The sequence below is a fragment of the Dicentrarchus labrax genome, unplaced genomic scaffold (assembly GCF_905237075.1).
Source record: "Dicentrarchus labrax unplaced genomic scaffold, dlabrax2021, whole genome shotgun sequence".
In the NCBI taxonomy this organism is placed as follows: domain Eukaryota; kingdom Metazoa; phylum Chordata; class Actinopteri; family Moronidae; genus Dicentrarchus; species Dicentrarchus labrax.
In genome coordinates, this window is record NW_026136716.1 from 10,106,789 (window position 1) to 10,132,289 (window position 25,501).

Consider the following 25,501-nt stretch of genomic DNA (forward strand, 5'->3'; position numbering starts at 1 on the left):
GTGACAGTTAGCTTAGCTTAGCATAAAGACTGGAAACAGGGGGAAAACAGCTAGCCTGGCTCTGTGCAACTATAAAAAAATTAAAAAATAAAAAAGTCTGTAAAAAAAGTCTTTGTGTTAAGCTAACTGCTAGCTATAGAGGTACACGTAGGTGGGTTTTTTTTACCTTTTACTGGTTGTTTCCCTCTGCTTCCAGCCTGCTAAGCTAAGCTAACACCTGGCTCTATATGAATAGAAATAGTATCAATCATCTCATCTAACTCTTTGCGAGAAAGAAGCGTATTTACCAAAATGTACTATTTCTTTTAAGCTATTTAAAGGACCATGTTTCAGCCCATTTTCTACTCCATATTGTTTCTAATCTGCTATACACAAACCTTTTATATAAAAGAAATTGCACAACTCACATCATCCCTTCACAGTTTTCACACTTGTTTTTCAAGGTTACTTTCTTAAAACACAGCTCATGAATACAACTATTTTTTTAGCAATCTCAAATCATATAAAAGTGCATCCTCAAGCCAGAAACCAGGCTGCCTAGAAGGTAGAGAATCAGCCTAAAAAGTGACTGTATGCTTTGGAGAATAGTTGACAGTGATGTATGTTAAGGTCATGTAATTTAGTGCCCACAAGCTGTACCTTAGGGTGCTGTGCTTCCAGAGCCTTCTTGCCGTCCCAGGCCCAGCTCCTCTTGGTGAAGTAGTTCACCGTGGCAAACTCGATGAGGGCAGAAAAGACGAAAGCGTAGCAGACAGCAATGAACCAGTCCATGGCTGTAGCGTAGGCCACTTTAGGGAGCGAGTTCCTGGCGCTGATGCTGAGGGTGGTCATGGTCAGCACAGTAGTCACCCCTGGGTGCAAACAAAGGCCGCGACAAGTTCAAATTGAGTTTTTACAGACAGTGTAACAGTCTCCCCTCACTCAACAAAGGTGGGCCGCTTTGATAACTGCCAGCTACCGCAGTGCTGCTGCTCAGTGGGCAAGTGTTATTGTTCTCCCCTTTGAGAATGTGCATGACAGGAATATTACCCAGGAAAATAAAACATTTAAAAGAAAATAAAAGTAAATGAGTAAACGACCAGCTTCACTCACCAAAGACAGTCCTCGCAGGAACTGATTCTCTGTTTAGCCAAAACGACACCTGGGACAGGATTACAGTCATGAAACAGGGCATATACGTCTGGATGACAAAATATCCAATCTTCCTCTTCAGGTAGAAGTGGGCCATCATCACTGTATACTGTCCTGAGGGGGAGGGAAGAAGTGAAAAGGATATAAAGTTAGATAGGGACAATAAACAAGGTCAGTGGTAATAATGACAGAGATTGCATCTTGAAGCTGAACCACACACGGATAAACATTTTGCACATGGAGGAATTATTACGGTGTGGTTTGACCTCCTTACGGCACCACAGGTGTTGGGTTACCACATCATTGTTCCTAAATTACTTTTATGACCAAAAAGTCGACGGTATCTAAAACCGCCCCGATGGCGCTCAATCACTGGATAAACCGGGCACCAAGTATTATTTGAGAAGTGGTAATAACCTCCTCTCATGCTTCTCCTAACGACTGTACCGCTCCTCCTTCCAGTAATGAAATAATTAGAGGTGGCGGAAAGCGGCGGAGGTGGAACAGTTAAAAAAAATGAAGCCGCGATAAAGAGAACATTTCATATTCAATCGAACGCAACCTGACTTCAAATCCATTATTAAACTGAGAAATGAGAGCATGCGGTGTTAATTATTGCGAGGACACGACAATAGATTATTATGTGGTTAATGTCTGGGATTTCGACAATGGGGTGATGTGACAGTTTGAGGTAAATGTGGAGACAGAGGGAGAGTGTAGTGCGGGGGGGGAGAGAGAGAGAGAGAGAGGGAGAGCGCGAGAGAGGGGACACAATATTCAGCTGAAGATTGCATTTGAGGCTTTAAAAAATCCTCTCACCAGCAGCAGTTTGCGGCTGCAGGCGCTGGTAAACTATGAAAAACCCAATGACTATATTCCACACACTAGGGAACATGTACACAAGCAGCTCTCTGTCTTTCTCTCTCTCTCTCTCTCTCTCTCTCTCTCTCTCACCCTCACACACAAACACAAACACACACACACACACACACACACACACACACACACACACACACACAGAGTAATACACGAGGCTTTCTCCGGGCAAAATCGGATTTTTGAACCTCCCTAATCCCTGGTTACAATCTGCATCCTGCCATCAGTGAGAGAAAGAGAGGGAGTGTGTGTGAGTGTGTGTGTGTGTGTGTGTGCGTGTGTGGAGGAGGAGGAGGAGGGAGGGAGGGAGGGAGGGAGGGAGGGAGGGAGAGGGGGAGGTTGAGGCTTCCTGTCCTGGGATCCTCACAGAGCTCTAAGACCCGCCCACTCCGCCCTGCCAATCCCGGCACCGACACGCACACATACACACTCCGAAACACACATGAAGCATGATTTCTAACTGCTGCACACACACACACACACACACACACACACACACACACACCTCAGGACACATTCTAAGCCACAGAGAGGGACACTCACTGCTGCTTATCACTGGTGGGATGGAGGGGGGCTAACCGCGTGGACATTTTCTATCTTTTAGGCTGGTTTTTTTGTTGTTATCTGACAGCTGTTTGTGGAATAATGATCAAACATTCTTGATGGGACTGGCTGGCAAGTGAAGGGAAGAAGAAGCAATTCAGGAAATGCACTGTGGGCATCGACTGGCAGCAGCCTGAAAGTGAGGTAAATTTGTTTTTTTTTTTTTGCAGGCGCCCCTTGCTAAGGGGAAACAACAGCACCTATCAACACCAGCACCACGGCCATGCATCCATCAGGAGATCCCTAACACCGTTAAGTTCAGCCTGAGACCCCGTCACCTGGGCCCTCTGACGCCCTCATGACTCCAGGCCGTCTGGCTCACAACTACCCCGTCAACTTCAGGCACTGCAGACCTGGGAGACCCCAGGGTCACCTTTGCCCTTGATGCATGGATCCCGACAGGACTGGGGGCAGAGGAATGAGGAGGAACATGTTCCTCTGGTGGATCTTATTGCTTTTATCCCAAGGATTTGTATTTCACAACGTCCAAGGGGAACTTCCTTTTATGGCGGGGAACAACGCTGCCATGCTGGTCAACTGGTGAGTAGGAAAAACTGTTTTTTTTGTGCCTTTAAATGCCTTGCGTGAAGAGACTACTGACTTTGCTCTTGAAATCAGCTAAAATATCCCAAAGCATACTATCCTTTACAAGCCCTACAAACCGTAGCTAGCACTGTTGCTACAGCACGTGTTATCTACTTTTAGAGCTGGGGAATTATTTTAGGATACTGCTGTCTGAGAAAGGAGAAAGCATATCCTTAAAGCCTTTAAAGAAAATAACTTGCGTTCTAATATCCTCCTTCATATCCTCAATGGGAGTGCTGTCTAAGACAAGATGTAAAAATTAAAAGGCTCCCAACATCATGTCCGTCCAATATTTTGAGCTATGGGCATATATACATTAAAAATGTCAAGATCTATGTTCATTATCAACCAATATCATATTCTAAAAAGGTAACTGTGATGGCTAACATCTCATTCTCTTGCTTTGAATCAGTGCAAAGATAAACATAAAGTATGCAAAATGTTGAAAAAGTTCCCCCATTGGTTCCCCACTGACTTTTAGAAAAGAGACTTGTTCTTATTGAGGCCACGCAGCCAGAGCCCGGAAACCAAACTGTTAATGCTTAGAGTAACAGCACAAAGAAGGCCAGACAATCATTAATTGACTGCTGTTTTGAATTTCATGTTTACAAGTGCTTCATTACTTTGTCTAGACCCAGTAAAAACAGCAGGCGACCGTCAGACTTATTTTAATCAAGCAGGTGAAAGCTTGCTTCTGCCACGCTTTTTTATCAGAGCAAAGAGACCTTCACAGCAAATGCACCTATTTGGGCACATTTATTGCCCTTAATATACAACTTTTCAGCCTTTTTGATGATGTTGGACCCAATCCAGCCATGGTTGGCCTATAGGAAACACATCTTCTGACTGTCAGATCTTCTTGAAACTTTTTAATTATTTGAACGACAGAGCTCTCTACAGGCTCTTCAGACTTGTACATAATAAAATATCCAATAAAGTTATGTTGCAGGATGATGCAACACAAAGAACTGTGGGAAGTTGTTGCTGAAGTTGTACAAAAATGTTGTGTCCACATCTGTGATTTACACCTCTAGCAACAGCTGTCAACTGCATCCAAGGTGGTAATAGTCCATTTAAAGCATGTTACTATTTAAGATGTATATCTAAAAGTGTCATATTTGGTCTGTGAAAGTTATTAACAAGAGAGTCAAACACACACAGAAAGTAAATTAACCTACTGGACTGGATGTGACCCCTGAGCTCAAACTCATCAGCAATCTCCACCACTGATTTGGACGCTTTCCAGACAGAAGCTTTGAGCTGCATGAATGATGATTCCCCTGCCTTTAGTCCTTCGGCTAAATAGAATTCACAGATAATGTTTAGCATTTTCTTGTAATAGTCTGAGCACCAGATGGTGATTTGCTGATTTAGAGCGAACAAGGTAATGTCAGGTACACTGTCAGACATATGAATACATATAAAATGACCTTGACTATTGATTCAAAGGTCCATTTAGGAGAAATTGAATATAATATTCATAAGTATGTTTTTATTAGTGTACAATCAATATATTTGTGTTTTTGTTGCCTTAGAATGAGCCGTTTTATCTACAGAGAGAGCGGGTCCTCTTCTACTGAGTCCGCCATGTTGAACCGCCATGTTTCTACAGTAGCCCAGCACGGACAAACCAAACACTGCCCTAAATAGGTCCATTTGCCTTCTTTGCGAGTTTCGCGCCCACTGTAGTTTCTTCTTTGCAGGTGGTTGAGTCTAAATCCCACAAACTGGTATTTTAATGATAAAACTAATCAATGATGGATTTCGATACAGAAATATTAAATGGGATTTCAAAGGGGAGAAAATGTTAAACAATGTCACAGGAGGCCAGAAATGGTCGAATGATGCTTCTCACATTGAATCGTATTTTGTGTTTGGCCTGTTGTTATTGTCATTGAACACTATCAATATCACCTGACACCAATCAGTTGACTGGTTTGTTTTCTTGTAGTCTTTGGGCATTTGGAGAAATTATATTTTCAATGGTACTGGACAAGAAAAGATACTAATGACAAAGAAGGCTAACGGAAATACTCATTTCAAGATACTCTGTGGAATCTTTGACCCCTACAAGCTAGCACACAGGATTTAAACTATATAAAAGATAGTGTTTGCAAGTGGTTTATGAGGAAGAGGTGTGTAAGGTCTTAAAGATGCACACAATGCCTTTTAAGATAACTAAGATAACAATGTTTGTTTACAAAAAAATGAACCACAGGGCAGCTTTAATTTAAATTATATTTTAGATGGATTTCCCAAAAAACTACTTGATAAAACAATTTAATTTGGAAGTTTTATACTCTAAAGAAAGCTGCAAACTGTTTAAAAATGTTGACCTTTTTCATTGTCTCAGTGTTTTTCATCTTTCAGTCAGTCTTATAGGGTCACACAGATAATTAACATTAAATGCTCATAAAATGGTTTCCAGTCAACACTATATTCCCAAGTATTAATCATTATATTCATCGTTACCAATAGTTAAATAGAGTATGTCAGCATTGAAAAAGACGTTTGCCAGCCAGACATTCAGCCTTTCGTCCAACCTTTTATCAACTGGTCAACTAACTCGCAAACTGGTCAACGTGCCAACCGATCAACCATCCAGCCAGCGAACCAGCAATTTGGCCCTCCAGCCAGGCAGCAATGCACTCTCTCCACCGACGAACCCTTTAACCCTTCCCTCAAACCACTGAGTCAGCCGGCAAAAGCGAGGTTTCAGTTGTGGCTCGGAAATAAATAAAAAAACGGGGGAAATCCACACTTTTAATAATGATTCTACTAGAAACTGGAGGGAAGTGTATTACAGTTTCGTTTTACATAAGAGTATTAAGCAGATGCCTTTCAACGCCCCCGCCCCCACCCCACCCAATCCCCACGTGTCAGAGCGAGGCTGTCCAATCCCAACGTATAAACAGACACACACAGATTTACTTTTCTATCTTTGTGAGGACTTTTCTTAAATTTGAAGTCAAACTATTTTCATTATGCTAAACTTCACATTTAAACGCCTGCAAACACACACACACACACACACACACACACCACACACGCACACGCACACACACACACAAAAAAAAAAACCAACCTTATTTAATGTTTCACCTTAACACAAGCCCTACCCTTAACCCACAGCTCAGGTCATAGTGCGTACCATTTAAAATGTTCTCACTTTGTTGGTTTTTAACCATTACTGTGAGGACATTCGGTCCTCAGGAAGATATATGTACAAGAGCACATACCCACAAACACACAGATACACTCAGGGACAGCCAACCAACCAATCCCTCACTGATCTGTGATGTCATCTTCTTATGCAAAAGCTGATGGGTGGTTGGATGGGGGGGATTAACCCTAGGTCTCAGGTCTCTCTCTAGCTCTGTGTGTGTGTGTGTGTGTATGTGTGTGTGTGTGTGCGTGCGCATGGGCTCATGTGGGGATAAGTGTTGTTTGACAGGGCTGTCCAGGCCTGTAGACAGCTGGTTGTGTGAGGGATAGGCTACTCTCCTCCACTAGCCTCCACTCATTGACTCTGATCTCCTGATAATGTTTCCCACATTTACTCTCTGCCTCGCACGTCCATCTCTCCTCGCAGCGTTTATCTTTTCTAATCTAGAATTAGTTACATCACGTTATTTGGAATTACACTTATCATGCATCACTTACAGTATGAATTTATCCAGGGAAAAGATGCACAAGAAAGGTGAAGAATAAGGGCGATGGAGCGGATAAGTAAAGTGAGGACAGGAGTTGCTGCGCTGGAGGTGGTTGATGATGCTTTTGGCAGCATCTGGGTTTTTCTGCTTGAGGTTTCCTCATTTAACAAAAAAATGATAGGTTGTAAAAAGTTTTTTGAACAATAAACAGGGCCCTGGTGTGCAGCAGCTGAGTCAGCCTTTTTTAAATTAACAAGGATCTGTTGTGACTCCATCTTTGCCTTGTAAAGCCATTACTTGCTGGGAGGAACCTATTTGGAAATGCTGTTAGTAAGATGGTACACTGAAAGTGATCTGACGAGTGAATCACTGAGGAACATCAGTTTACCCATTTTAAATTAGTTTCTTTTAAAAAGGTTTAAAGGGTAAGATATTATATGTACTCTCACTACTTTCCTATCAAGGACCAACTGGAACATATACTATACTTTCCCCATGCCATACAGGCTTTGAACACAGCTATTCATACAACCTATTAGCTGCCAGTTTGTAATGGTATGCTATGTGTAGTGTATGTGCTTTTGTCCACTGAGGTGGAAAATAAAGTACATTTATCATTCTATATATATCCATTAAATGAAGTTGTTACTAAATATTTACACCCAGTAACTGTTGTGTAGTCGACTGAACTAGCTACAGTAGCTTGCTTATATATGACTTGTTTTGTGGACGACACAACTGACCTGACACTAGATGAAAATTCAGTGCCTAGGTAAGTGTTGAAGAGGTTAGCATAATCAGATAGTCATCACTAAAATGCATGAATTCCACTAACTGTGAACTTGTTTTATGTTGCAGCTTGTAATGCCACATTGATTTCCTGCTTGAATAGTAGATTGCTTTTGAATGGACGGGACTACGGATGTTTCTGTACGGATGTGACTGATTTACACACTACTGGAGTTTTTAAAATGGAGCAACAATGAGTAATAACTAATAACTACTTTGAAAACAGCTAGTCGTACCTTAGTGAGTACTTTCACACACAAACTTAGAGATGGATTTACAAACTGCAAAGACACATATTCTACATGTTTTTAAAGATTTCAAAATGACTTATAATAATAGTGGTTGTTGCTGTGTATTCTGCCTACCATCACACTATTAGCTATCTGACAGCCTGCTTCCTCCATCAAATAAAATCGACTGCATGTTATTACATTCAGATGAATCCATACTGCACTCCCCTATACTTGCCTTCAAAGTGTGTTTTATCCTTTAGTCTGTCTGTAGGGGATCAAAATCTTTCACAGACATGCTACCTATTCTTTAATTTTTTTGCATCACTTGGGCTTTGGCATTCATCAAAAGATTTCCATCCTTTGGGATTTAGTATTTGCTACTACCGTTAACACAGTGAACCTTCTTGTTCCCTTTCTTTGCTCGTATTAGCTATCTATGTGCATTTCTTGTTTTCTTTTTTGTACATTCAAAGTATGTTCTTCGTCTAAAGGCATGCACTCGCAAACACACAGACACACACACACACACCTCTGCTTGTGTGAATGTCCTCTGTGCCTGCGGTTTGCCCAATAAGATGGTACTGGTTGAGTCTGGAGCCGTCCTCTGCCACCACCACAGACTTGGCAGCTCCCTGAGTCCAAGTGTAGACCACCTCTGACACCGGATAGGCATCTGGGAGAGAGGAAGAGGAAACAGGACTTGAAATGAGCTTGGGGATTTATTCTTTTTAATGTATGCACATGCAGAATGTAAGTTAACGGTTTCAAAAACAATATTTATTTCCTTCAACACTGTAGATTTGTAACAAATTACAGTTAGTTTCAACCCTGTCAGCGCTCATGCGTAGCTGCCCATGTGTTTGTGTGTTTATTTGAGTGAGTGCTGGTGCAGAGTCTGTCTAGCACTTTTTGATTAGACTGCAGGCTTAAAGCCAAAACCAGAATTTTGCTTGCATGCCTGTATATGTGTGTGTGTGTGTGTGTGTGTGTGTGTGGGTGGATATTTGAGTGTATTTTTGTTTAAACCACACTTCTGGGTCAGAGGTGAGCTCCCCTGTCAGCAGGAACCAGACCGAGTCAGATTAACCATAATGTGTTGCATCACTCTTGTGATGAAAAACAGGGGCACAAACTGTGAAGCCTCTCCTGCTACTTCACGCAATCACGCTCGACCCTGAACAAACACTGGACATCGATCCCTCATCTGGCCCCCAGTAAGGGCTGAAATCTGCAAAGATATTGAAAATAGCATCTTATTCATCTTGGAATCTTTATTTTTTTCCGCATTTGGATTGGCATGTTTACTATCGCAGTTTGAGATTCAATCCAAAGTGCTCTACCTATTAGAGAATCTATGAAATGTATTCGCTGTTGATTGTGATTGATTGTCACCTGTTTTGACGTATTTTCGAAAAGTATTGGCACACACAGAGAAAGAAGAAAAAAAACCTCCAAGGCAGCAGGCACTAAAAAGCTATTTGTGATCATGTCTAGTGACAGAAGATTTGGGAAGATATTGATGAAAAACAGACTGGATGAAGGGGAAATTGGGAAAAGAAATTATCTGCTGAGAGGGAAAATAATGAGAGAGGAGGGCTGCGTCTGCCCACTTACAGTAGATGCTCAATTTCTTTTTTATTTTTGTATGGCGTTCTCTAAAGGCTACAATTTAACACTAGGGATAAAAAGTAGATCATATTTCTCTGCCATGACAAGCACTAATTTTAAAAAGAAGAAGAAAAACTGTTGAAAGTATATGTGCACAGGAGATTCTGTGCAGCCAAATGCACTTTCATACATTTCTGGAGGTGCAAAGTAGACAGTTATGTATCTTAAATATCTATGAATACAACACAGCGCGAGCAAAAACTGCATTCAAACATTCAAATGTTTACAGCTCATTTTGCTGATTCTCACAAACACTAACTACAACCTTGGGCTTTGCGTAACAGGGTTGCCATTGTTTATTTCTGTCCAGCAGATAATATCTTAACTTGAGCATTTCCATTCTGGGTGCTCACTTGGCAGTGTACAAGGTACGTAGTGTTTAAATTTGGCCACCGGCAGGCTCAAGGCCAGGACCCTAATTGTGGGGTAGTTAGATTGGAATACGGGATTATTGGTGAATTTCATTACGAAGACGAAGAGCTAAAGACTTTGGCAGGCGAGGCGGTGCACCTGTGCCAACTTCTGAACAGTTCACGCTTAATGCTTTGGTGCTCCCGTCTTATGTGCGAGGGAAGAGGGGAGCCACAACTCGGCCCAACTCATCACTTACTATACTGTAGCTCTACGCACTCGGAGTGAAAGCTGTCTGAAATAATAAAAGGAAATGAATGCAGAGGACCGAAATGTGTTTTCCTGCAACACAAGGATTACATCTAGATTACTGTGTCATACATGAGTAATGAGAGCTGGGATATCAAATGTGAAGGATATCATTCAAAATCAACCAAAACACTGAATACTGATGAGGTGAAAGAGGCAACTAAAACCAAACCAAAATACTTTGTCACAGCTAGAAAAGTTAAATGAATAGTTAAATATAGTTAGAAACCAATGTGAACCAGAAGCTGCAAGCATTAGCATGTCCAGCTAACTAGCACATTATTAACTAAAGTTACAGTTTGTGGGAATACCAAATCCCAGTACCCAACTTGTACATCCACTGTGTGAAAACTGGCCTTGAATGCCACTTTATCAGAGTTTAGGCTAACGTTAGCAGCTCTGTCCTGCTCTTTATGGAAATAGAAACTTATTTTTGTCTACCTCCAACCATTATTTCAAAAATACTAAGAATTCGCAGTAGTAAATCTGTCACTGTTATTATTACAAACTGCATATGTGCATTGTAAGAAAGGAAAACAGCAAATAATGGGGTGAGGTTTAGAAAACAGTCAATTACACTCACAACTGCAAAAGGTCAGTTAACAGGAAGGCATAAACACAGGTTGTTGAACCAATGCTGTTGTCTCAAAGCACAGATTTGAAAAAGCCAACTTTATCCGCAGGTGGGAGACAGATTCCGAGTTTGTGTGCAGAAAGTATATAACAAGAAGTCGGGCCTTCTTTTGGCTTTAGAATAGCTTCAACCCTCACTTTGATTCTGAGTCCTGAACTGATGTTAGACTGTCGTTAAAGTGGAAATCCTTATCCTGCAGATTCATTGATGTTCCTGTGACGGGGATCAGAGGAGTCAGACTTCTTTCTGCTGTTCATGAACTCTCAGGTTTATTTATAAGAGCAATTTAGACATTCGTATCTCACAATATGAAAGGCTCCAAGAAGGAGAGCAATCATAAAATGATTCACTGGTACATATGTTCAGCGGATCATTGTGGGTTGAAGGCAAGGCGGGCTGAGAGATGATTCATTAGACCACGTTTTACTGTTTTCCAACAGCTCAGGTGGCCAGGTTTTGTGAACCTCACACCGTCATCTGCATCTTTATGCACTGATTCAGGGAACAAGCAGTTTCTAAAAACACCCGCCTCGCTGTAAACACCAGCTTTGCAAAGTTCCAAATGACTCGTCTTTTTTTCGGTCACAGAGCTGGCGATTATGGTAATCATGTTGTAATTTCTGAGAAAGTACTTTTCTTTAGCATTTGTTCTCTTGTCTGTATGAGCTGGCTTCAACCTTGCAACCTTTTACTGGTGCAGATTTTGTGTGATTGTCATAGTTGTCATGGTTTTCCAGACTGTTTATCACAAAGTTTTACAGCTTCTGTGTCTGATGCACCAACAGTTCCAACACTGGCTACTGAGCCTCTGCAAATTTCTTATTCACTGCACGTGCTGGTTCAGCTCAACTCAACTACTAATGTTTCCAACTCCCAGGATAGCATGGTAGAATAAGAAAGTGCAGCACTTCTAGCTGCCATTTGGTTTGTTTTAAGAAAAAGAATTACATCTTGAATTAAATGCCACATATAACTGGGCTCCCCAAATTAGGACACAGGCAGTGTAGGCCAGAATAAGGGATTAGTTGGCCTTTACCTGGAGTGACTTTACTGTCTATCGTGACCTTCATACGAGCTAAGGTTGTGGCCGCGTTCAACGAGAACACATTGGTGGATGTGATGCAGTGAGATTTGGTTGTACGCATATTTCCGTTCATTTGGGATAGTTCAAAATGGTGAAGAAGAAAGATATTCTGTGTTAAAATCAATCAATGTTGACCTGTGTTTGACCCACTAAGCTACCCTGCCCATCTCTCTGAGCGGACCAAAACCATGATCTTTTCCTAAAACTAATAAAGTAGTTTTGTTGACCAAACCTTTAAGCAGGTTCTCCAGTACCTTGTTCCTGACAACAGACATACCTCCTTCATATACATATGACCCAGGACTTGGCTTGTAACTCTGACCGACAAAGCCAAAATGCAATAACTACAAACAGCTAAAGCTAGAGAGCTATCAAGCTGCTGAGATAGCCACAGTTAACCTCAGCTAAAGCTATTGATATTTTCCCATAGCTGTTATACTGCATGTAGCTGAAAAATATCTATTTTGGTAAACTGACATCTTGGCAAGTCTTTCGATTTGTTATTGCACAAGACTAAATATGGTAGTAATACGAATCAGGACAGAGGGATAAATAGGCCTGCGAGGTAACAAACATTAGCTTAGCTGAGTATCAATATTCATGTGATTAAGCTACCTTGTTTGTTGAAATCTACAAAATTGTAAATTAATGTATTGTATTAATTTCAATATACATACATGTATTTATATACATTTATTTAATTGAATTATAAGCTATGGACTGTAAAATAAAGTATAGAGATTGCACTTCAGGTATTGGCTCTATGGCAAGGATTTCTGGGTAAAACAGTGCATAAAATAAAGGCATTATAACTGTAGCCTTGGACTCTTTAAACCCTTTCCCCCCCTAAACATCAGTGCTTCTGCAGTCACTGCTCTCTGCCTGTCGCAGTACTGAAATATCCAATCATGACATTCTGAAAAAAGGAGGAGGGGATGGAGAGATTTTTTTTTTTAACACAGCGGATTAATTTTGCCCATTTTTCATTACACCGGATGTTGTCTCCTTTCATCCCCCACTGATGACAATAGTAAACAGTGGATACAGTCAAAATACTGTTTAGTGTTGTCACAGATTACTGGACTAAAGCAATGTTTGTGTCAGGCACTTCGGCCATTTTGTTTATTTTAAGAGGAGGGACTCTATACTTTTCGCTTTTGTATGCTGTGCAGATTTAACTATATTATCACATAATGCTAGAGAAGCACATTAGCTGCAGTGTAATGTGGAGGTTTAGTAGGTACGGCCTTATGCCACATGAGGCCAAAGGCTAAGTGAGGAGGTGATGAGGCCAGACAGAGAGGTCACATTAGTCTCTAACAGGAACAATGAAAGGAAAGATATCCTCACTAGGACACCTCGCCATGTAAAAAGTGTGCAGTGTGGCTATCAACACATTATTCCTATTATACACTCACACCTCTCACCTGCAGGGCAGTGCACTGGGGCGATTAGGTTAGTGTTTGCAGTGTTTGCCACGGGAAGGCCGGTCAGCTCCTTGCACTATAATTGGATTGCGGTCAAAAGGGCTTCTCTTACATAGTGAGTGTGGGTGGACTGCGTCTCAAAGAAATCTGGGGATAAGAGCCTCATCCTTTTAGCCCACGAGGCTCCGAAGGTTTGGCACTTGGACAGATCTTTAAATACCACCGGGGAGCAACTAAGGTTTCTATACGTGTCCTCCCCGGTAGGACAGACAGACAAGCCGTCCTGTTAAGAAGGCATTGGGGAGAACCCTTCTGATCACTGGCCTAATTAAGTGTTGGAGAACATGCAGTAATCTTCTGTTCTTTTCTCTTCTATTCTCTTCTCTCAGTGATCGCCACAGTTTTGTAATAGTATAGCTGCAAGGGAGGACCATAAAGAATCCGTCTGATCAGAGGTCCAACTGTAGAACCACGCTTCACTGCTACCCAGGAACATACCATTTGGATAAAATCCCTTTGCCATACATTTTGATTGACTTAAACTGACCGCGGCTGATACTGTAAAACAACCAGTGATCTGACCCAAGCCGGCTCATAATCCTCTCATGTAGGTCCTCCCCTGAGAACGCTCCTGTAGCTCACTGCTTTGCTTTACTGCTGTGTGTTGATCTCAGTCAGTGTACATGTATATACTGACTGTTACAATAGCTTAGCATTACGCCGTAATCGTCGCTTCTGACCGGAGCGGCTGCTGCTCAGTAAAGGTCACATATTCTCGCCTTAAAAGTTGACAATCGTGAATTTAATGTAAGGAGAGCAAACTCAGCAACCTCCAGTAGATAATGACTTTTCAACTGACTCTGCGTTGTCAAAAATGATTCCTTATTGTTCTCTAAATCTACTTTAAATGTTTGCGTAACTTATTGCACTGGACCGAATGACAGCATTGTGCACCGTAATAGCTGGGATTAGGACACAAGTGAAGAACAAGACGAATGTAAAAGTCGATTTTACTCACAGCTGCCAAACTTGAGAGGGCAGGCGTGTGCGTCCATGGGGAAATCCTCCAGCTGCATGGGACATTCTGCTGAGATGGTCAGTCTAAGGCAAAACACATACAATTCGTCAATTAACCCCCGTAACATAGTGTTACTTTAGTATTCAGTATAGCATCTTATTTTCTTTTACACTCATTATTTAACCTTTAAAGATTTCTCTCTCTCTCTCTCTCTCTCTCATACAGAGCACCGTACAATTACAGGAACAGCATCATTCATCATGCAACCTTCCTTCAATCTTTGCAACCATTCAACAATCCTCTGAAAAAGGATATAAAATAAGAAGGGGGGGGTAATTTAGAGTCCAGATAATTGCTTTTTGTCAGCATCAGTAAGCAAAATTACCAGTATGTGAGTACAGTTTCATGTAAGTGCAGTATTTCCCTGCCTCAGCCACACTGGTATTACAGTGGCAATGCTTCCCCCTAGTGGCCACAGAGTTTCTGTTTCATTTGTCTTCCCATGATAAGATAGGGACTCCTCAAAATAGAACAAACTCTCATACAAATCATTTTTCATTGTGTTCTGCCAACAGCCAATCACCTGATCCAGATTATTCAAATATAATTATATTACATATAATCTTAGCTTTGTCTGCTAATGAAGGTTGCTTAAATCGCTGTGGACTTGAAGTCTATCGCCTTGCTTGATTTAGATTCATTCAGTCAGTCTATTTAAATCATCCACACACACACACACACACACACACACACACACACAAAGAGCTTTTCAAATCTTATTTTCATTAACAATCATTCAAGACATGGTGTTATCATTTTTAGCTGCCGTGATTGTAGCTCCCAGTGTCCTGAAAGAACCGCAGGATTAAGTAAATCAAGCATACAAATCAAGCATACACACATCATAATTATTCTTTTTCTTTTCTTTTTTCTTTTTTTTAGCTATCTGCCCTAGATTGAATCAAGTCCCTTTGGGCATTCTTGCTCATAGCATGATGATAAACAGTAAAACAGTGATATGATGATGCGGATTCACTGAACTTAATGGGCTGGATGAAGGAGAATTAAGCTGTGTGGAAGCCAGTGAACAAAAACTTAACATTTATTTAGGTTTCTCTGGCACTGGCTTTGTTTTTTTTTTGCTTTAACCTTTCAGGCATATGAGCAACAGAATAAGGTGATTTATTTTCTTTTTCCTTCACGGAACTATATTATAATCTTAATAACGATTGTGTCACCAAGATGTGGTGGAAAAATCCTCTTGGGTCATGTTTTATTATGCTTCAGAACCTCCTGCATGTATGTATGTATGTATCTACTCCGGGAGGTTTCCAAATTATATCATTAAAGCAAACGAAGCATAACAAAGTGGGATAAGGGGCCAGCTCTGGTCCCTACAGAGTTGACTGTTTTGGGGCTCAGCTTGCTTTCCACATCAGTGCAGGATTATCCAATTGCATTATTGGGTCTAAAACAGCTGAAGGATTGTGTACGGAGGAGAGGAAAGAGTGTCTTTGGGATAAATAAATGAGAACATGGCTGTTGGCTATTATACCACGTTCTAATTATTCATGTGGCCTTGTCCCATTAGCAGAGATGCCTGTTAAAGATAGTTGCTTTTAATTTGGGGGTGCTTTGTCCCTCCCTTTAAAGTGTGTATATAATATATGTATACCACTGCAGTTATAATTCAAATATGGGATATATAGTTAGCAGCCAGTGTGGACTGAGTGGAAGGCAGTACATATTGGGGTGTGAAACCCCAGAAACAGACCAGTGTATTGACCGTCACACCTGTGGGAAATCTAAAGCCGCTGCCCCCCCAAAAAAAAAAAAAAATGCCTGACCTTGCAGAAAAGTTGAGAGAGAACTTGGACAACAGGACAAAACAGAGAGGGCTGAGTTTTGAGTCCGGGAGCTTTATGCTGCATTAACCACTGAGCCACCATGCTGCACCATCTGTCTTTTTCACACTAACAAGCACATTTTTAACAATCCCCCCCCCCCCACCCGCTGTATCACATACAGTTAGTCGTATGGGAGCCAGGATTATATATAAATCTAAATAAATGTTAGATAAACTGTTAGAAGAGCACAAGAAAGTAAGGTTAAATAAGGACGTGCCATTACACTTACAGATTGTCAGTATGGGAGCATGTTCAAATGATTACATGGGAGACTAACGGCGATGCTGCAGCTCAACTGTTCCTAATGATAATGGCGTGTAATGCACTCCCTCTGTTGTAATACAGAGGTTTCAGCCAGCTGATGAAGCCGTATATGTTGCAACCTATCTGGTATCCGGCTATAATGGGCTGCAAGCAGGCCCGCGTGCATTAAGCCTGCGGAGGGTTGTGAAAAGGGGCATTTTATGAATTATCCATGGAGACAAATGCATAGAAATTTGCTTTATGAAACCAAGCGCTCCTCCTCAGAGTGACCGTTTCCAAATGATGCCACGCCACAATCCCATTTAGTTAGAGGAGAGGAGAGAGCGGAGCTTTCAGCGACACCCATACATGATGAATGTGTGGGGGAGAGGATGTAATGTTTGGAATATGCACTTGCATGACAGTGTGTCTGTGCTCACTACAGTATGTGTTTTCAGAGTAGTATCTGTGTAACATTGTCTGGGTGAATCCCACAGGGATATACAGGATGCTATGAAAACACATGTGCTCACAGTACAGTGTTTGTCATATAAATAATGTAAACTACAGTTCTATTAGGAATTTTCTGATCACATTGTAGAGGATCATTGATTGGAGGATAGTAGTTTAGCTATCTTGTTATATAGACATAATGTTCTGGTAGAGCCATCTTTAACAGCTTAAAAAACACATACAGTACGTAACACTTTTTTTTATCACCCTGACACGTCTTAATTTTACGAATATGAACATCATTTTGAGCAGATGACATGTTTCAGGTGTCCGCTACAGAAAATGACACTTTCTTCTGAGTTCAGTTCTGTTTGGAGCCTTAAAGCCTGCAAACTGTGGTTAAATACAATGGAAATTAATACGCTCCGTCTGTGCTCTGTGCTCGGATTATGATTGCTGTTGACAAATAAGTCTGTTTAGATTTATGTTAATCGGAGTCAGTCTAATAAAGATCTAACAATCTCTGGGGAGAAATTGACCGCAACAATAGTACTGTCACCATGTGGGAAAACATACTGTACATTTCTATGTCTGTGAATGAGGTTTGGGGAAACAAAAGTGATACATTTGTTGACGCTGACAGTCTTTTATGGTCATTATTGTGTCACGGTTATCTAATGTGTTTGTGGTAAAGGGAAGACTTACCATTCCAGTACTGTTCTACACATTCCCACATTACAGGTATATAACATACTGAATAATATATAGTGCGAATGCTGCTTTGGAGTTAGCTGTAACCTGCAAGTACCCAGATGGCCTGTGTGTGTGTGTACAGTATGTGTGTGTGTGCGAGTGTGTGTTTATGCAGCGAACAGAATCAGTGCTGCCTGTGGTTAAGCTCCGCTGGTAATGACAAGCACAGTACTGTAACAATTAGACGATTAAAAGCAACCTACTGCTACAACTGTGGCAAAGTATGGGAGCACAGTCTCTCTCTCTCTCTCTCTCTCTCTCTCTCTCTCTCTCTCTCTCTCTCTCTCTCTCTCTCACACACACACGTGTACATTTTTGCATTCAGATATAAATACATGTATGCATAGATTTCCATAATATCACACATATGGAAATGAACACACACACTTTTTACGCAATCTGTTACATGTTAAGCCCAGAGGTCAGAGTTGAGTGTCACTACAACTGATTAGTGCAGAAAACTGGCAGTTTGTGCTTGTGTGTGTGTGTGTGTGTGTGTGTGTGGTTTATGTGACAAAGACGTGACTATAAATAAGCACTTCTTTGGATATGTATATATGTCAGGGTGGTTGCATATGGATAATCTGTCCTCCATCCAGCATTATTCTTCCTGTGGGTGGCACTGGTACCAGATAGAGTGCTCTCATCCGTGATACAGTCACTCTTTAAGTCCTGCGGCTACAGTAACTCCTGAAGGATAAGCACAGCATTATTCTAATTCTCTGGTGCAAAGGTCACAGTGAGGCCTGCTGGTTACGCTGCCGTTCCACTAAACAAAAAAAAACAACAACTATTTGTCCGTCAGAGGACTCATTTCTCAATTTTGTGCTTTTCTTTCCTCAACTTTTGAGCTGAGAATTTGATATATTTCTGTTTTTCTGTGTAAATACTGGTGGTTCTGTTTATAGTAATCACCATCTGGTTGTTGGCCTGTTTCTAATTTGCCACCACATTACTGCCAAAAACTATAGTTCACAATGAGGCTGCTTTTCATAATGGATGATCTCCGTCTGCAGTTTTTTTTTTTCTTCTCAAAACCCTAAATTTAAAGAGACACTTGACGCTGTTTTTTATATTTCATTGCGTCTCAACACGAGTTAAAAACAAAACTAACTAATAGAACTTGACGAAATACGAGCATTTGAAGAAATACTTGCAGTATTTGCTGTTTACTTTGTAAACTCACAGTAATATGGGCTTGTCCAGGACAAAATGAATGCCTCTGATTGGCCACTGGGTGACACTATTCTCCTGCAGTACAGTCTGAATCACATGCTGGGGGTTTCTATCACTGTATTTTCAGTGCAAAGCAGTATTGTGTATAATGCTGGCCTTTCAAGTGGTTTCCTTTATCTTCATGCACTACCTCAAACTCAGTACTGTCATAGAAACACTGCGCCTTGAACATTGTACCTCTCTATGACTAGCAGCACATTTTAAAGTAATGACATTTCTAAATGCGACAAGTGCCACCAGCCTTGGTCACCAGAGGGCTTTATAATTAGGGTTGTTATGAAGCAAAGCACTCAACCGCAGTTTATTATTCAGTGTCTTTAAACTGGAGAAAGCAAAATAAAACACCTGTTTGTGCGAGTAAATCACAGAGGACAGCATCTGCGTTATGACCCACCTCATGGTGTAAAGCAAAGTGCCGTCGTCCTTCAGCCTCAGCAGCTTGTTGGGCGTCGTCATGTTGTGAGCGATAGACTTCTTGCCGTTCAGGAAGAAGGTATCGGGGGTCCAGATGTTGCTGGCCAGGAGGTTGTTTAGCGGCAGCATCTCCATGGGCCCTTTGAAGCACAGACGCTCGTCCTTCCAGCTCTGACGGAAGAACACGTCTATGGTGTACTCCTGAGACAAAAAGCAGAGGAGGGCTTTCAGAGAGCCCTGCTGGAAAAAGGCAAGACACCATTTTTGAGCATTTAGCACAAACTAGTAGTGAGAGGTAACCGTTTGGACCTAGAAGCCATGTAATGTTGGTGTCAGTAAACTGCACTCTGCTCGCATGTTTACTGATCTGTCTGCTCTGTGATCATTTTATCCCACAAGATGCTGAAGGGATGCCAAAGGCGAAAGATCTCCCTCTGGACGGAGTGTTCGCTGCGCTTTTTAAGAGATGGTTGTCTGTTTCACTCTTAAGCTTCAAAACATCATTTTGTGTAGCGTGTCTTTACCCAAAACAAGAATTTAAAGTTAGATAAGGTCTCTGTTTCTGGAGTCATTTTCTTGTTTAGACTGATAAGTTTAGGGTACTTTTAAGCATTATTCTTCCCTAATGGAGATTTAAATGTTGTTTTTGGCATTTTCTTGTCACGTTACACAGAAAATGAACAAATTGAGACAGGAAAGCTAATTTAACTTGCTTCTTTGCAGTCAGTTCTCATCAGCACAAAATGGTCAAACATTGCTCTTACTCCAACAGTAGCTCTTCCTTTACGCCTTCATATATCCACTAAGCTTTCACTGATCAAACATCGCAGTGTAGAAATCCATCATAAATTTGCTCGTGTGTGAAATATCGACGCGCTTCGAGTGCAAAAAAAACTAATGAACGAGAAGCAAATACAATACTCCATCCCACAGAATAATGACGCTGTTAGCACGGTGACATATAAGCTTTTATGGACCGCAAAACCATTCAAGTCTCTTGCCACATTTCATTAATCAATCCCGCGGCCCTGTCAATACCTTTTTCAAGTCAGTTATAGGAAAGTGGCAAGTTTGATCACTACTGTGTCAAAGTGTGCCAGGGATGTGGCAGGGTGTAACAGAAGATTTAATGAAAGAGAAGATTTAATGCCTTTTTGCCATCCAGGTGGAACCTTATAGTTCATAAGGGAAGGGATTAATAAAAGGGATGAATCATTTGGAACAAGTTGGAATGGGCCAGCCACATCGCATTAAATCTTAAAAGTTTAAGTCGTCCACATTCATTTTGTCTCATTCACAAGGAAAAAAAGGGCCAGTCTTCAAAGACACAACTAGGACATGAGTGTAATGGAACGGCAGGAGCAGCGGTGCCAGTCTCATGAAATGTAAATATATGTTTGGATCTAAAAATACCTACAGTCGTCTGGATGGGCTTCGGAGATGTGCTCTGTGTATCTATAGTGTTTGCTGCAGATGAACTCACCATCTCCGTGTCGGACACCGGGCCAAAGCTGGTGACAAAAATATTTGTCTTGATCTCTGTGACGTTCTCTGTGGAGAGAGAACAGTTGAGAATGTTTGAGGGTGAGGAGAGGTGATAAGTAGGCAATGAAAGGCGTAATAAATGAACTGCATTGTAATTGAACCCATAAAAGGCTGATATGGGGGGGGGGTGTTTATTTAATATTATTCATCTTCAAGTCCATGTTCTTCACTGACCACAGCCACACAGAAAATAAAATACATTTTCTGTACATATATTGTACTTGAACTGCTCAGTGGTGTTTTTCTAGGGCTGCAACTACAGATTATTTTCATTATTGATGAATCCAACTATTTCCTAGAGTCCGACACAACGACCCGAAGATATTTCATTTATAATGATGTAAAAAAGACAACTCGATTATCAACATAGTTCATTTTCTGTCCTAAGAGACTGCAATAAAATCAATGTTCAGTATCTTTTTTGGTTAGTTAAATGGCAGAACTGACAGAAAATCCACATATTTCCACAATTTCTCTCACAGTGCATTTCTTCTGAAGATGATGTGGAAAAGGGTAGAACATTATTTCTGTCATTTGTACCAGCAAAGCCAACAAAATCTCCTCTATGCATATAAATTTGGTGCTGGCGAGCTGGGATTGGTCGTGCTGTGGAGAGCAGCTTGTTGAATGCTGAATGAAGGCCTGAATGTTTTTCTGGTATGTATTTATAGGCCCTCTTGTCAAGGGTAGCAACCGTTACCAGGATGTGAGAGCAGGCTTTTGCCATGACACATCAGCCATTCGGCACAAAAAAAAGCCTTGTTTCTTCCTACCGTGGGTAGGAAGTAGTGCACATACGTTGGAAACAAAGTGAAATGAGGACCAATGTCATGAGGACAAAATAAAGGGCTGGTTGGAAATCAGTGGAATAAATGCACTAAGTGGCATGCCATTAGCGAAAGAGGTGTGGAAGGAGTCGGGGATGGCGAAAATGAAAAGCTTTCACTTCAACAGTCCCTTAGAAAAAGAAAATATCCATCTTTGAATGGCAATTTGTCAGCTCTCAAGGTTATCTCCTGTTGCCAGGGTGAAGAGTGTGAATAAAACACCACAGCACACTGATTCCAGGCCGTGCTGAAGATGGCTTGATCGGTTTACTCTCCCTATGTTGGCGTACAAGAAAGAAAATACCCAATGTGTCCACGATCCTCGTCCCCAGTTCAGAAGGTAAAACGTGGCATCTGACAACATGTGTTCACCTTAGCTGACACGGGAGCAAAATTAACATCTGCTCGCACAGCTTCTACCCCTGTATCTGCCAGTCCACCCGCATTTCACCAGGGATCGGTGCATGCAATCGCGGCTGGAAACTGGGGGGCAGTCGAGACCAGGTTGGCGGGTTAGGTTAGCATGCTGGGAGGCTCTAAAGTGGCATTATGATATTCGAATGTCAAGATTACTGCCTTGTTTTTACATGAGGAAGCTCCGACTGCCGCATTTTCAATGCTTAGAAGAGAAATAAGAAAAAAAAAAAAAAAGTGTCCCCAGCAAACCTCCAAGCCCCGGCCGGAGCCTGTTGTCGTAACCGTCGAGGAGCCCGTCCAGGATCCTGGTGAAAACTGTGCTGTTGTCGTTGGCGGCCGCCTCCTTCTGAGCCTCTGAGGACTGGCAGAAACTAGGAGAGGAAACAAGGAATCAAGGGGTAAAGAGACTCTGAGGAGAAACAACGTCCTAAAAACTGCAGGACGTCAAACATGACACAGTTATTGTGATTAATTAGCTCACAGCGTTAAGGACAGGCTTGTTGCGATTAATTATTGAACGCAAGTACTGCTTACAACTACCAGTAGAGACAATTAAGGCTTTGACATGTGATCCAAATATAAACAAATGAGTTCCCTCCAAATATGGCAAGAGGCACGGCATTATGTCTTGAGGATGAGCACATCCTCTGGCTGGAAAATGAGGAAAATGACCACACTTCTTCTTTCTTTTTTTTTTTTTTACAAAAGAACACTGTGTTCGTGTGCTGGAATTACCAGGGAGGCACATGGAAGACAAGGTTACAAAGCCGGGTTTGAACATGTGATCTAAAAGCAATTGATCTACTCAGATGAGAGTGGACTATTCCAGTGATTTACTGACAGCATCGCCAAAGATCTTTTTTTTTTTTGTGCTTTTCTTGAGTGCAGGACAGCCACTTAAGCGGCGCTGTAGCAGAGTGCAGCTCGCATATGCGATCAATCACAGAGAGGAGGGCAGAGCTGGCAGGAATCCTTGGCAAATATATATCTGAATATCCAAGAGTTGTTATTTACCAAACTGCAGATGGAGCGATCAGAATTTGTGACAGCACTGCTGAATGCAACAGAATATTCAACTTATGAATGAATAACGTTCAGCGAATGGCAACTTTAAGATATTTTCCTCCTGTTATAAGAGCACCAAAGCTATGTACTTAAAGGTAGCTTTAAAGCTTGACACACTTTGAGTGTTCAAAAAACGGTGTGAAACACATGTGAAACAGCAACTGTTTCACATGTGTTCTTACCTACCTTATGTGCTCAGCTCTTACCTATTTTGGCATCCACACAGGAGCAGGAGGGAAAGGACAAGCCTCGCCATGACTGAGATTCTGCCCACTTTGTTGTTTAAAGCTGTAACACACACACACACACACACACACACACACACACAAAAGGACAAAGAAAAATGAACAAAATTGCATCACAGGTTCACTAAAAACACCACAGCCAGTACCAACAAATCTGTGTCTCACTATCGTCTACGTATAATAAAGAAAAAGGTGTAACAATCCCCCAGTAACTCACACAAAGAAACTCTTCACCCCGCTGCATACAGAGGCAGACCATTACAGGAATCGCTAAATCAGCGGCGGGACAATCTCTGCTCAATGAGGCTGCAATCTGCAACTCTTTCACATCCAAAACATCTGCCTCACAACCACCGTAAAGGCTAGGATAGCACAGAGAGAGAAAAACACACATATAAACATGGAAATTGGTTCCTGCAGTATGATCCCCCCATTGTGTAAAAGCTTCCACTGACTCCAACGCATTACAATTCATATGGGCCACCCCCCCCAAGAAAAAACCCACACCACCCTCCCCTTCCCTTCCTCTCCTCCACCATCACCTTTTTCCACTCTCTCCATCACCAAAAACATGAATCTCATTCCTAGTCCTATTTGCCATGCTGTGTCTAATTCTAAAATGCCGGAGGGGAGGGGGGAAAAAAAAAAAGGGGGGGGGGGTGTACCTGAATGCAGATCCATCACCACCAAGGTCTATTTTGGGGGGTCTTTTTCCCCCCCCTCCAAACAGCGACTGGAGGCTGAGAGGTCTCCGTCAGCGGTGTTAAAACTGGACGATCACGGGTTCAATCACCTAATCCCCGTGCTTGTCTCCCCTCCTTCTTCTCCTCCACCATGGGTTGTTTCTGCTTTCTCTCTCTCTCTCACACACACTCTCTCTCTCTCTCTCTCAGTCAGCGGTTCCCCATCAGGCGGTGTTATAGTAGTCTGTCTGTTCTCCTCCTCCTCCTCCTCCTCCTCCTATAGGCTACACCGCCTTCCTCCTTTTAGTGCCTGCTGCACCGCGTCTCCTGCATCGCCTCCAGAGGTGTTGCAGCAGCAGGCAGCATCACACGGGCTGCCTCCTCCTCGGTCTCGTCCGCCAGCCTCGGAGGAGACTGGGTTCACTCCACATTTTCTTTCCCGTCTCTTTTCGCTATACCGCCTACTGCCGGTGCGAGAGAATGAAGTGCTGCAGCGGGAGGCTCATCATTTTTTATAATAGGTGCTCCCCATTGGTGGGTTGGGAGGAAGAGGCGCACTGGCACACGGTGAAACTGGAGGAGAGAGGGGAGGGGAGGGGGAGTCAGATGTTAACAAAATCAGGTGCAGGTTTTTAGACCCCCCCCCCCGTCGCTGAGTTTAGTAGGAAAACGGACCCTTTAGTCTGGATGAAGTGCTTAAAGCAGCACATAGCAGCTTCCTCAGGTACCAACAGACACCACCTGTCTGCTTCACCTGTTCATACAACTCAGCTCTTGTTTAGGTCGGTTTAGTGTTTATCGTCGAGGGGCAGAAGTTGGACATTTTAAGCATTTATGAATGGCTTTCAGGCTTCACGCCATTTCGTTTATTAGTACATTAAACCTGGACATCTTTAGCTATTTCAACTATTATACTATGTATTGTCTGATACTTTTAGCTAATGCTAACCATTTCAACCTTTTATCCACTCCTTTAAGCTATTTCAACGATTTATCATTTTAGGGAAAGTCATTTTAAATGTTTATCCCTCACCTTTAGCCAATTACATGAGCTGGTTTTCCCACTCTTACTTCTGTTTCCTCCTTTTAGCTGAGTTACTCTGCAGTTCTTTCCACATAACTTACCCCCTTGAAAAAGTTCCTCTGGTTGGAAATCACTGGCATATTCAATAAAATGTCAAACTTGATAGAAAAAAAAATAAAAATACATCTGATTGTTTGTACGGAGTCCGGGAGGTGCCATGGAGGAAAAAAAAACCACTCTCTTGTGCTCAATATTTAACTCTATATCATGCTGTGAAGGGGACGAGTACCGTGTGTGTGTGTGTGTGTGTGTGTGTGTGTGGAAGGGG

General features: G+C 41.9%; 2 protein-coding genes across 5 annotated transcripts in view; one reads left to right on the forward strand and one right to left on the reverse strand.

Moving 5' to 3' along the window:
• The window catches only part of LOC127378692 (gamma-aminobutyric acid receptor subunit alpha-5-like), a 30,687-nt gene extending 5,989 nt beyond the window's left edge, over positions 1-24,698 (reverse strand). For 2 of the 3 annotated variants that reach the window (XR_007888131.1, XM_051427837.1), the window contains exons 1-9: positions 24,132-24,698; positions 23,428-23,509; positions 22,406-22,527; positions 20,851-20,918; positions 19,348-19,568; positions 14,362-14,444; positions 8,400-8,543; positions 1,093-1,245; positions 640-851 (exon numbers count right to left, since the gene is read on the reverse strand). Coding sequence is in view for 2 of the 3 variants with exons in the window: in XM_051427837.1 (XP_051283797.1) it covers positions 640-851; positions 1,093-1,245; positions 8,400-8,543; positions 14,362-14,444; positions 19,348-19,568; positions 20,851-20,918; positions 22,406-22,527; positions 23,428-23,509; positions 24,132-24,147 (1,101 nt within the window). In the remaining variant the exon portion in view is untranslated. Of the gene's footprint in view, positions 1-639; positions 852-1,092; positions 1,246-8,399; positions 8,544-14,361; positions 14,445-19,347; positions 19,569-20,850; positions 20,919-22,405; positions 22,528-23,427; positions 23,510-23,683; positions 23,829-24,131 lie in introns of all 3 variants that reach the window. The other variant, XM_051427838.1, reaches the window with a different exon arrangement.
• LOC127378689 (gamma-aminobutyric acid receptor subunit beta-3-like) overlaps positions 2,476-25,501 on the forward strand; it is a 64,699-nt gene continuing 41,673 nt past the window's right edge. Inside the window, exon 1 of one of the 2 annotated variants that reach the window (XM_051427832.1) lies at positions 2,476-3,150. In XM_051427832.1, the coding sequence (XP_051283792.1) occupies positions 2,999-3,150 (152 nt within the window). In that variant the 5' untranslated portion in view covers positions 2,476-2,998. The remainder of the gene's footprint in view (positions 3,151-25,501) is intronic. The other variant, XM_051427833.1, reaches the window with a different exon arrangement.